The 13693-nt window shown below is 45.5% G+C and overlaps 1 protein-coding gene across 1 annotated transcript in view; it reads right to left on the bottom strand.

Annotated features, from left to right (window-relative positions):
* The window catches only part of PLPP3 (phospholipid phosphatase 3), an 84182-nt gene that overhangs the window by 12251 nt on the left and 58238 nt on the right, over nucleotides 1–13693 (bottom strand). Inside the window, exon 5 of the mRNA XM_005543252.5 lies at nucleotides 5142–5318. Within this exon, the coding sequence (XP_005543309.1) occupies nucleotides 5142–5318 (177 nt within the window). The remainder of the gene's footprint in view (nucleotides 1–5141; nucleotides 5319–13693) is intronic.

Below are 13693 nucleotides of genomic sequence, written 5' to 3'. Positions count from 1 at the left end.
TGTGACAGGATCTACCCTCAACAGACCCAGGTAAAAGTTCTTGGCTGTCATGCCTGGTGCCCAAGGCTCTGCAGTTATGGAACCAACATTCTAGGGTAACGCACGGTACTTCAGTTACTACAAAGTCAGCTGTGCCACAGAATGCCTGTGCACAGAGGTCATGGAGCTACAAGGCCTCCAGCTTCAATTCACAGGTAAGGAAACTAGGCCCAGAAGAGAAGTGTCTGGCCTGAAGCCACCAGCTAATACATCATTCACCATTTATCCAACGCTGATGAAGCACCTATTGTGTCAGCTACTATACTAGGCACTGAGAATAAATAATCAGAAGGTTAAGCCACGGATTCTGCTATTAAGGCACCCACAATCTAGCTGAGGAGACACACAGAGCAGGCAGTGAATAGATCAGGCCTAAAGCCATGGCAGGAAGAAAGCGCAAAGGGCCATGGGGGACTGGAAGGAAGTGAGACAATACTGTCTTCAGGGACTGGGGAAGTTGTGGAAAGCTGAACAATGTCCCCCAAAGACGCCCACATCCTAAGTCCCAGAAGCAATTAATGATGCTACATGATAAAATGAGATTCAGCTAAGATCTTGAGATGGAGAGATCATCCTGGGTTATCAAGGTGGTCCCAGCATCTGTAAAAGAGGGAGGCAAAAGGACAAAAGTCACAGAAGAAGGTGTGACAAATGGAGGCAAAGGCCAGAGAAAGTGTATGCATGTGAGAGAGAGAGGGAGAAGTGAAGATTCTATGCTGCTAGCTTTGAAAGTGGAGAATGGGGCCATAAGCCAAGGAACGCAGGTAACTCCAGAAAGCTAGAAAAAGCAAGGCAACAGATCTCCCCTTAGATCCTCTAGATGGAACACAGCCCTGCCAACACCTTGATTTTAGCTCAGTGAGACCCTTTTCCAACTCCCAGCTTCCAGAACTGTAAGAAAATAAACTTGCATTCTTTTAAGCCACTAAATGTGAGGTAATTTGTTACAGCAGCCAGAGGCAACTAACACAGAAGGCTTTATCCGAGATGAAGTGAAACTGGAACTGTGTTCCATTAAAGGGAACAGCTATCTAATATAGAAACTTGGGTGTTGGAAAATATTGAAATGTTTGACATGCCGGGAGGTAAAGGGGTAGAGAGATGAGAGGAGGCCTGCCAAAGTCTGAGTCTTGGAGTGCCAGCTCTGTGTCAGACTGTCTGGGGTCAACTCCAGTTTTGCTACCTTCTAAGTGCTTGGGCTCTTGGCAAATGTGGCGAAGATTACATCTCAGTTAACAGGGAGTCTGTAGAGGCTCGGCTCAGGAGGTTATCTGGCAGACTGGAAAATGGATTCTGTGTTTCTTGGCACCTCAAGCGGTGGCTTTTGTGCCATACGTGCTGCTTTTTTATGATCCTCCTAACCTCAGGTGATGTCTCTGTGTTTCTTTTTTTTTTTTTTTTTTTTTTTTTTTGAGATGGAGTCTCGCTCTGTCACCCCGGCTGGAGTGCAGTGGCCGGATCTCAGCTCACTGCAAGCTCCGCCTCCCGGGTTCACGCCATTCTCCGCCATTCTCCTGCCTCAGCCTCCCGAGTAGCTGGGACTACAGGCGCCCACCACCTCGCCCGGCTAGTTTTTTGTATTTTTTAGTAGAGACAGGGTTTCACCGTGTTAGCCAGGATGGTCTCGATCTCCTGACCTTGTGATCCGCCCGTCTCAGCCTCCCAAAGTGCTGGGATTACAGGCTTGAGCCACCGCGCCCGGCTGTCTCTGTGTTTCAAACACCATTCAGTACAGCCATAGTCATCAGTAAGAAGAGAACTTGGTCCTTCCTGGGATTCACTGGGACAGCGGCCCTGATTCGTGGGGAAAAGTTTTGTAACGTGGCACAAGCAGAGCAGAGGTCACAGACTCCTGCCTGGCACGTGACAGCTACATTGCACAACCCTGATAAAGTTGCAAAACCCATGAGGCAGATGCCCATGATCCTCCTCACAGTTCCCTCTCCCGGATACCTGGTGTCTTCATCACGTGGTCTCTGGTTCCCCACACCTCCCCACAGATCTACCCATCTCTGCTCAATCCAGGGTCCTGAGCTTTGCTTCTGTCTCTCTCACAATCAAACCCAGGACGACAGAATCCTGGGAGCTTATGACTGGAAAAGACACTACCTTCTTTTCTCCCAGCTGAACATTCCCAAACTTTTATTCTGAGTAGCTACAGCTTCCAGGCACTTCCCTGAATGGGCCTCTCAGATGGCTTCAGTGAAATGAATCTCTCAGTGCTGCGATTCCAAGCCATTCTGGACCATGAGGTCCCACTGAGCACAAGGCTGGGTGTCAGGCATTTGGAGAAAAATGATAAGTAAGATTGAGTCCCTGTTCTTGCATGTTCACAGGTGAGTGGGCGAAAGGCAGGGAAAGATATTTATCACCCCTTTCCAAACCATCTTTACATTGTAAATCAGGCTTTCAAACTCAAAGCAATAACTGGATCCACCCAAAGGGTTAGGAAGGACTCTGTGACACAATTAAATGATACTCTTTAAGCAGCTAACTATGCAGCTTTTGTTTTGGGTTAACTGCAGGGCCTTCAGCTTCAGGGACCCCCTCCTCTCCTTGCAGAGTGCAGAGGGCATAGCTTTGAGTCCAAGAGAATCGTGGTGCAGCTGTCTATTAGCTCTCTGACCCTGGATGACTTAAGTTACCTCTCTGGGCCTAGTTACTTCTGTAAAATGGCTGGAGTACAACGGCTTAATGTGGCTAAAAGAAGACAATAGGCAGCCGGGCACAGTGGCTCACGCCTGTAATCCCAGCACTTTGGGAGGCTGAGGCAGGCGGATCACCTGAGGTCAGGAATTCAAGACCAGCCTGGCCACTATGGTGAAACCCTGTCTCTACAAAAAATACAAAAATTAGCTGGGCATGATGGTGGATGCCTGTAATCCCAGCTACTCGGAAGGCTGAGGCGGAAGAATCACTTCAACCTGGGAGGCTAAGTTTGCAGTGAGCCGAGATCGCACCATTGCACTCCAGCCTGGGTGACAGAGCGAGACTCAAAAAAAAAAAAAAAAAAAAAGAAGACAATGCGTGAAGTATCAGAATGGCACCAGCAGAGAGTAGGTCCTTGTAAACATTAGAATCAAATTCCTATACTGTGCTACAGTCAGCAAGAGCCAAACAGGACACAAGTCAGAACCCTCATTTCACTTCTTGAAAATAAGCCATAGTCCTCCCGAACACTCTGTCTAATTGCTTATGGCCCATGTTTTAGGATATAAAAGAGAGGAAGGCTAGTAAGGATCCCCCAACCTTTTAATTTTTTTAATTGGGGGTGCAGAGGAGTCCAATTAGGGCAGTGGCGCCAAGAAGGAACCACAACAGCAGGCCCCCGCAGGCTGTCCTCCTGCTGAGAGCAAAGCTCAGGAGGGCACAGTCAGTAAAGGGTTACCCTTCGGTGCAAATGCCCATCCCCCACTGTCACCTCACATTAAAGGGCCAGGCACCAGAGAACAAGCGGGTCAGTGACAGCTGCTCTCATTAACGGTTTGCTCCCCTAGTTTCTCTCCCTTTTGGCCTTTACTTTTACAAAGAAAAAAGAAAAATAAAGCAAGGGAGAAAGCCATTAAAACAGCCAGTCCCGTAGGCTGGGATTCCCATGTCAAAGGCTGCAGGCAGTTCACACGCTGCTTTCTTCGTGGCGCCCACTCTGATTGCTGCAACTCCTTCTCCCTCTTCTTGACCCGTGCAATGGATTCAGGTGCTTCCCTGCCTGCTGAAGCCCCCTGCACATGTCACTACGACAGGCCCCCATGGCACCGAGCTCCTGTGCTTGGCCTGTGAGAGGAGCAAGAATGGGATTTCCTTGGGAGGGCTGAGCCTTACTCATCCCTATACCTTCAAGAGAATACTCCCTACAGTGTTCTCAAAAAAGGTTAGATCCACTCGTTGATTCTGGCTTTTTGCTTGTTAAGCACACATTTGCTTAGTCTGAGCTAGAATCCCTGAGAGGCCTTGATAAGACAGGGAGAGTAACATATATGTTACAAACGGTCCCTGCCCCCAAGAACTCACAGCCTAAGGGAAGACACCCATCACAATTTCAATCCAGAGGGTTTAGTGCTGTTACAGAGGAGCTGGGGAGAGGCTGCATAGAGACATGAGCCTGCAGCCAGGCTCACAAACCACGAAAGGATAAGAAGCTGGTTGAGATCTCTCTATTGTTCATAATTCTTACTGTGAATGAGCAAGGATAATACTAACAACAATACAACCTACATGTGTGGTGCTTAAATATCCAGCCATTATTGTATTCTGGGATTCCTGCTGGGCTGGGGTGAGCTCCCCTCAGCAGGGCCCAGGAAGTCACAATATCAAAGTAGGTGCTCAGTCATGTTTGCGGAACAAGCCCCTCAAAACTCTTAGCAGGCAGGAAAAGCAGCGCCTAGAGATGGAGGCTCAGAGAAGTGCAATGCCTTCTCCCACCTTCACCGGGAGTCAGAGATGAAGTATTTCATTTGGGGCAAATCAGTATGTGGTCCATCCCAAGTTATCCCTAGGAAGTCTGTGACTCGATGTACAAGGCCGTCAGCCTGAGGGAGGGCTCAGCCTTCAGAAAACCTCCTCTTCTCCAATGAACACTGAGTTTAGCATCTGTCTGAGTCACTCCCAAGGTCACAGAGGGAAGAGGTGGCATTTTCCAAGAAGCCGAGAAGTCCCATTGCATACTCAGTGTCCACCAAAACAGCATGTGAGCACTCGAGTCAGGAGACTTAGATCTTGCTACTACTAGGTCAACAGACTTAGCATGACACTAAGCATGACCTGCTGACACATGACCTTGGGTAAGTTTCTTCCCTAAATTTCCTCATTCATAACATGAGCAAGTTGGATAATATCTCAGCTCTCTTCCGGTTCCATTCTATGAGTCCAAACCCTCTGTATTTACAGAGAAGATTTACTGACCCTATCGGATCAAAACTCGCAGGCTGGGAAGAAGCAGGAATTATTCTCATTTTACTGAAGGAGTCCTAAGGCCTAAGGCCAGGTGACCCCAAGCAGGGAACAGGAACGAGGTCTCTCTAGCTTTAGTCATTGAGCTGGAAACATTTAACAAGCAACAGTCCAGGGCTCCCCTTGCATACTGAGGACAAAATGCTACTTACTATGCAGCAAGCCACCAGGGCTCCTTGAGCAAATCCTGCCAGCACATCACTGGGATGGTGCTTGTGGTCTGACACGCGGGACAGTCCCGTGTAGAAGGCCATCATGATCAAGGTGAACTGCAGGAGGGGCCGGAGCAGGCGGGCTCCTCGCCAAGTGAAGCGGGCCTGCAGGTATAGCTGGAGAAAGGAGACAAAGAGAACAGACATTATGTGACTCCCCACTCACATGCACTATAACCCCAGGTGACACACACTACATTTCTACGAACTGGGACTATCTAGACCTTGGGTGGCATGTTGTAGATACAGCAATTTGAAGATGACCTCAAGCCAGTTATTTAAATGATGAGCCTGGCTAGGCGCAGTGGCTCACACCTGTAATCCCAGCACTTTGCGGGGCTGAGGTGGGCGGATCACCTGAGGTCAGGACTTTCAGACCAGTCCGGCCAACATAGTGAAATCTCATCTGTACTGAAAATACAAATATTCAGGTGTGGTGGCGTGTGCCTATAGTCGCAGCTACTCAGGAGGCTGAGACAGGAGAATCACTTGAACCCAGGAGGCGGAGGTTGCAGTGAGCTGAGATCACACCACTGCACTTCAGTCTGGGCAACAGAGCGAGACTCTCAAATAAATAAATAAATAAATAAATAAATGCTGAGCCTTAGTTTTCACACTAGAAAACAGGACAAATAGTTTATCTAGGGAGACAAACTAGGGAAAGCTGAGCAAAATAATATGTGTAAATGACCTTAGCATACTGCCACATAGTAGGAACTTAATAAATGATAGTTTCCCTTTATCTTCCTCTTGAGTGAAACTAATAATTAAAGAGCAGTAACCAGGGCTTGCAAAGGTTTTTTTTTTTTTTTAACAATTGATGACAACTTACTTAACACATTTGTGTATTTCCCTGGGGATTATGGCTATATAATGGCTATACTACCTGGTCTCAGCATGGAAATTAAATATGCAATGATAAGAGGAAGTTATTACATCCCCAATGAGATGCTTCTGCTTCAGAAGAAAGCAGCTCTACCAAGGACACATTTCTAAGTCACCACTTGGAACTATGGATATTGAATGAGAATATAAGGAAACAATAAACCAACAAGACAATGCCAGGGAACTTTCAAATACAAGTTGACAGACACTAGACAGGGTGGAGTAGAAGAGTAACCTGAAGTAAAATGGAAGATTTAAAAAAAAACCACCTCTAGCTGAAGCAAAGTAGTTGAAATGACGTCAACTGGGCATTGTCCCCTCAGAGTTATCTTGCTGCAGTTTCCGTTCTAACCTCTGGGCACAACCTATTCCCAGGTTCCTGTGGGAACTTGGGAAGTGAGGGGGAAGAGGCAAGTGGACAAGAGGAACTTCCAACTACAAATCAAAGCGTTTGGAGAGGCAGGAGAAGGGAAGAGAGCAGAGGGGAGGAGGCTGATGGCCTAAAGATAGACCTGCGGCAGTGCTGAAGACATGAGTTTGTCCTTCCTGGGACAAATGGACACCTTCCTTCGGTGGCAAGAAAAGAGCAAGCAAGTGGTCAGTCTTGACGAGACAGAAGAGTGGGAGATCCCAGAATCATTCTTAGCCATAAGTGTCTAGGACTGAATCCTCAACTATATGGAAAACGATTTCAAATAAACAGACATGGAAGACAGCAGACAACTTTATAATCATTTTGAAATTATATAAATGTATTATTGGAAAAACTTAAGAGGAAAAAATAAGAATACTGACAAAAGATCGCACTGAGGCCATTGTCTGCTAAACAAGGGATAAAAACAATGGTTTTCTCATATATAATCACCAGTTAAAAATGTAGAAGAAGATTGCACAGAGCCTTTATGGAATAAAGGAGGTAAAGGACAATTTGAAGAGACAGAGAGTGAGAATTTTACTTAGAACACTCAACTTTTAAATTCAGAAGTTGATATGTAAATACTGTTAGATTGCCATGGACATCCTAAAAAGATCTGGAGAAAAAATTATTCTAAAGATAACCTAAAAGACCAAATCTGTAGCAGTAGGCAAAATAATAATAATAATAATTTAAATTAAATTTTAAAAAAAGAAAGAAGCTAGGCACTAAGAAAAATGCTAAAGACAAATAAAAATGAGGAGTTATAAATCCTGACGTATAGAGCAGACAGTTGAGGGATACAAGAAAATAAATAAGTGTACTAATGTGTTTTATAGGAGCTATGAAAGAAGTTAGAGGCCAGGGTCAATTACTATTTGGAAGGGATACTTGACCTGAATCTTAAAGGTGAATGAGTATTTGCTGGGTTTAAGGGAGCAGGAATGGGGGATATATATTCTAGGCAGAGGGTGGCTCAGAGGCCTGCCATAGAAGTTCCCCCAAACTTCAAATAGTTCAGTATAGCTGGAGAAGAGGGTGTTGGGGAAGTGGGGTGAGCAGGGATGAGAAATAGGGCTGCAGGGACAAGGAGGGCCTAGTTCATGAAGGGCTTTCAGTGTCAAACTAAGCAACCCAGACCTTATTTTGCAGGCCGGTCTTTCCCAAACCGTATTCCACTGAATATTAAGGGCTTCTTCAAAAAAGGTAGGCGAATGATCTATACTAAATCCTTATTTTTGTCCCTTGTCATGCTTATAAGATTACTAAAGGCTCTGAGAAGTCCTGCAGGAAAGAATACTTATTTGACCTTTCATCACTATTCTCAGAGAACACCTACCTATTTGAATCACAATTGGAAAATATTATTATAAGCAATGGTGAAAAATTAAGTGATTTCATGCAAAATACTGAGCACCACACTCTCAGTGCTTTTCAAGAGCTCTAGGCAAGGCTAGGTCACTACAGGCAATACTAAACTAGGCAAGACTGGGTCACTATAGGCAATACCAAAGTCAGTGAATTGGAGCTATAGGCCAAAGACTACTCCCTTAATGACCCACCAGTGGATGAAAAGACGCTTCCTTTTGGAAATGGGGATGAAGAGGGTGTTAGTATAGCTCCAACTCAACACAAGTCTTCAGGACAATGGCAACTTCAAGGAACAAGGAATCATCCACTTGCAGTGTACTCAGTATGTTTGGCCTTCCCTCAGCTATTCTTGGTAGTGGACAAGGGTGGGGTACATAGCACAGATTTTAATCAGGACAAGGGTGATGGACAGTGGACAAGGGTGGGGTGGACAGTGGACAAGGGTGAAGGCAGTGGACAAGGGTGGGGTACAGAGCACAGATTTTAATCAGGAAAACCTCCCTGAGCCTCTGTTTTCTCGCATATAAAATAAGTGTAGCAACCACTGTCTTAGAGGCTGTGGTCCAGTTTGGTTGATAACGTAGATCAAGAGGATGGCATGAAATACTACTCAATAAATAGGTGATTTTATTCGTTAATCACATTTCTTAATTTGGAGCGGCAAGACTTTCTAACTTCCCTTGCTGAAAACTCGGTAGGTCCTCGGAACATGCTTGTTACGAGTCCTCCGACCATTCCCCCTGCCCCTGCACGCAGGCTTAGGTCACAGGCCTTGGAAACCGAGGGTGGGGCAGAGGAAGGGCGTGTTTCCCAACCGGACATGGCCCACATCTCCCCTTCCACTGATTCAGATACTTAAGGTTGGAGCGCAATACAAGAAAAAAATAAATACACTGGAAGAATTTGAGAAGAGAGGAAGAGACCAGTCATCAGAATAGCTCCAGAAAGGAAGAGAATGCTTATGAATGAGAAAGGAGTAGGGAGCCAGGGGGAAAGAATGCCTTTGGGAAGCAGTCAGTCAGACACGGAATCACAGTAAGCAGATGGGACCTTGTTCCCTGATATCCACCAGTAACTAACACATTTATGGAGGAATGCTTCAAGGTCAGCACTGATCCTGGTGTCTGCGGCTGGGGATTTTGGGGAAAGAGGTGCATTAGTAAAGTGCATTTTGGGGTATAATAGCCCTGACTCCAGTCCTGGCTCTATCACTTACTAAGTGGGTGGTCAGTTTACTTCTATAAGCCTCAGTCTCCTTATCTGTAAAATAGGTAGAACAGTATCTCCTTCTCTGGTTTGCCAGTATCAAAGGAGACAATATGGAAAGGAAGCTGTCTGACACAGAATGGGCACTTAGGATACTTTTCAGAAATCCAGGTTACCTTTTTGCCCTGGTGAATGACATTTACTCAATGACTATGGCAATTTTCACCAAAACAAGTAAGTTTTGGTGAAACTTAAAGAAGAGTTGAGAACAAGATTGCACAATGACTTTCCATCCAGTGGCTACATCTGATATGAGAAGTAAGCTGGTAGCAGCAGGCTTTGAGATTGATGAAAGGATACAATGACGTTCTCCATCTCACATCAATTTCACTGCTGCTAAATGGATTGGATTTTGCCAGTGTAGAGCCCAGTTCACACGAGCCACTCCAGGCCGGAGATTTGGGCCTCACTGGGATCAGGGAGTACATTCTGGAGGCTGGGGACAAGTAACTCTGGAGGCTCCAATTATTCCCACTCCACAGGAGACAGGTACAACTTATTCAAGAAAGGAAGTCAAACCCTTCTGATAGATGATGCCATCCCCCTATTCTGGACCAAAACACACTTTCCCAGATCAGAATACCCACAGGGGCTTTAGTAAAGTCCTAGGTGCCCTGAAAGGGTAAGCAGAGCTGGATAAAACCCGAAAGCCTAAATCATCTTGGCCTCTTCTAGTCTACTGCTGACATTGTGGTTTATCTGCATTCACTTCCCCATCTGCATGGCCTCTGGGCTAGAGAATCAGCCCTCTCAAACTACTTCCCAAGCACCACTATGACACAGCAGAAAGTAATTTGCAGCCAGAGCAACTAGATTGGAACCTTTTCTCTGCTGCATACAAGCTGTATGGCCCTGGAGAAGTCACTCTGCTTCTATGAATTTCTGTTTTCTCATATATAGTGTAAGAAGATTAGTTTATTTTTTAAAATGTTAGAAGCATCTATTCAAGACTGTGAAAGACACAGATGTAAAAAAGTCCCTTCACTAGAACAGCATATAATCTTAAAGACCTTTTCTTGTATTAAGATTTCACTTTCAGTTGCTTAAAAACAGAAAAAGAAAGGTGTATGTCTGTTTCCCATACCCCGAAATGATGTATGTAAGTCCCTGGAATGTAGAACTCACTTTATCAGTGGAGTTCTCTTCTCCTTCCCTGTCCTAGCTTCAGAACTGGGGTCTTGTGGAATTCCAACAAAACCTCCTTAGAAAGCGTCCGACTGAACTTGAGGCTGTTCCTCTGGTCTGAACCAGCAGAGTCAGATGAGTGGGTGAGTCACACTCTCGTTCTTGCTAAGTCATTTGTGTTTCATTACATGATTTGCATACTGGTGGAACAGGTCTGTACTGTCCTCTCACTTCATTTCCTTTGCTCTTGGGACAGTTCTGCTAAGAGTGAAAAGGAGGCTTTTGTCCTTCCTTAGGTCCCTGCCTACCCTCTTCCTGGAAGCCAGGCCAGACCACTGACACCCAGTGAGAAACTTTCTCCCTTCTCTAATCTCCTCTATGGCTCTCACTGGGCTCTGGTTCATGTGTCTGGTGGGTAGCTTGCAAACATAGTGTAGAACTAGAATTTCTCTCTGGAATGTTCTTTACTCTCAGGACAAAAGAATTTTTGATTGACTTTTCCTTTAGAAGAAAATCAAATCTTGTCTTCCGTCACTATCAGAGGGAGGAAAGAAAACTACCATTTTGCTGAGCACTGGTGTAGCGCCTGGGCCAGGTGCTTTAAATTACATTACCTGCAATTGTCACAATAATCCTATTAGGTGGATACCACTGTGCCCATTCTACAGCTGAAGAAATCAAACTAAAAGAGGCCATGGTACTTGCTCAACGTAACAAAGAGACGTGATTTACATTAAGTATATCTGCCTCTTTCTGAGTCTGTGCTCTAAGCACAGAACAGCCTAGCCTCCTTAGGAAATTACTGCTTCACATAAAGTCTTAGTCTTTTTATATTGGGTCTCTGTCTTTGGAGAAAAGAGGCAGTTTGAGGGCATTACACCAAAGAACAACCTCCAGGGGACATTTGGAACTTCAGACTCCTCTAATTCACCTGCACACACTTCCATCAACCCCCACATTTGAAACACAAATGTACAGCTTTTGTAAGAGTTACAGTGGAATAATCTCTGACCTGATCTGAAGCAGAAGGGAGTCTAAGAGCTGACTCATTACACCTTATAGCAGAGGTGAGAGCCACTTCCATCCCCCCGGTCCACCCCTAAGCAGAGAATGCATCCAGTTGTTTGGCCATTAATTTACTTCTCTGGCTTTCCACACAAAATTATGAGCTCTTTTGGTGTCCCCAGGCACTCACACAGGTCTGTCACAGAATAGATACTCAGAAACAGATGGATGTGTGGTGGGGCGAGTGAATGATATAGGGAGAAAAAAGAGGAAAAACATCTGGTAGAGATTTATTCCCCTTGGAAACAACAATCTTGCTCCCCCAAGGAGTTTCTATAGCCACTCCCAGGATTTGTGGGTACACCTCGTGGGCATACCAGACCCCAGGCTCCAGGGCGCCGAACATGCTGAACAAAACCTCAATGACTAACAAGCACAGCCCAGAGAAAGGGCTGTCAGAGCACAGCTACTTCCCTGTTTCCTTGGCACCCAACAAACCCTCTGACACAAGAATAGTTCTCATGGGACAGCACAGTAAAGGGTCAATAGGGAAAGAGCTCAGCAAAGAGGCAGCAAAGACCTTGCCCACATGACACAGGCCCTTAGCAATCTATCAAGTCCGTGATGAGGAGACAAAAAAAGTTCTGATTGGAATGGAAAGGAGTATGGCCCGAGAGTGTCAGGAGACCTGAAATTCATTCATTCATCAAATATTTATTGCACACTTACTAGGTATCAGGCATTGTTCTGGGAAGTAGGATATAGTAGTGAATCAAGAGACCAAAAAATCTCTCCCCCAGGGAATTTACAATCTTTTTTAAAACTTTTTTTTAAATATATATATAGAGACAGGGTCTCACTCTGTTGCCCAGGCTGATCCTGAACTCCTGGGCTCAAGCAATTCTCCTGCCTTGGCCTCCTAAAGTGCTGGGATTATAGGCATGAACCACTGCATCCAGCCAGAGTTTATAATTTAGTTGGAAGAAACAAACAAGCAAGTAAAAATGTAGTATGTCAGATGGTGAGAAGTAAGGCTGCAAAGGGGCATAGGGAGAACAGTATCAGAGGTGGGGGTTGTCATTTTAAACAGGATAGTCAGGAAAGGCTTCTAAAGAAGGGGAGGGGGCAAGGTGCAGATTTCAGGGTGGGGTGCGGGGAGAACAGCAGCTAAGGAAAGGCCTTGACACAAAGTGGCTGCCTAATGCACCTGCAAAATGAGGAGCTGGGACTGATCCCAAAGGTATTTTCCACTCTCAAGCGTGCCCTCCATTCCCTGGTTCCTAGCAGCCATCCAAGCTGTACTGAACTGAATACCTGCAGTTCTCCAAATCACCTCCTCCTTTTCACCTTCACACACGTAGTTCTTCCAGTCTCCTCTATCTTCATGTGACTAACTACCTCTACTGCCACTCTCTGCTCCAGGTTAGCCTAGGGGTCACAATTCTGAGAGTCCATAATATAACCTACGCATCCCCTTGCCCCGAGGGACAATGTATCAGACTATTATCATTGTGTACTATTTCTTTAGACTAAATTATGCCAGGGCGGTAACCATCTCCCCATTCCCACTCCTAGCCTGGTGCTAGGTGCATCATAGTCCCTCACTAAGCAAGTACCAAATGCTGAATGTTGGATGCACAGGTGAGTTCCTTAAGGGCAGGACCCAGCACAACAGAGCAGACACCAGGTGTGCTGCATGAATTGGTGTCTGCCCTGGTGTTGACATTTTATCCAGATAGTATGTCATCCTCAATCTCCAACCATGGAGGTGCAGGGTCAATCCAGATGTGGTCCTCTGGGGTTCAAGCCAGGGCTCAGAGGTATAAAGCATACTTTATGTTTATATATGCTGTGGGTTTGTGTGTGTGTGTTTTAATTAGAACTTGCATTAATCTCTAACAAGCCTTAACCTCACCCTTAAGCTTCTGTGTGCAGAGATAATTTGGTGTTTGGGGCATGGTTTTTCCAAGCTCATCATTTGGCAAAATTTATTCATTGACCAAACATGAAGTGCTCTTAAAGTTATGGAGGCTCCAGAAGTGGCTGCTGCTGAAAGGCCTGGAGTGGAGCTGGCTGGTGCTTCCGGTCTGCTATTCTCTGAACTCGATGGTAATGTAGGCATAAGTTTGTCTTGATGGCTCCCCATCTTCCTTTTTAGCACTTAGAGCAGTTCAAACTTTTTTCAAATAGAGCCATAGTGATTGAGAGATAAACAGACAGGCCATCTCATCCCACTCTTTCATCTGACAGACGGGGAAAGTGGGGTCCAGAGAGGAAAAGTGGCAACAACTCTGCAAAATAGACAAGATCACTTCCACTTTACAGATGAGTACGCTGAGGCTCTAAAGCTATGTAACCCACTCATGGCTTCAGAGTTAGTCACGGATACAGCCAGATTTGATTCCACATCTGCTTGATTCTAAAG

This window comes from Macaca fascicularis, chromosome 1 (assembly GCF_037993035.2).
Source record: "Macaca fascicularis isolate 582-1 chromosome 1, T2T-MFA8v1.1".
NCBI classification, from domain to species: Eukaryota; Metazoa; Chordata; class Mammalia; order Primates; family Cercopithecidae; genus Macaca; species Macaca fascicularis.
Note: the sequence above shows the minus strand (reverse complement) of the source record. Positions and strands in the feature narration are given on the sequence as shown.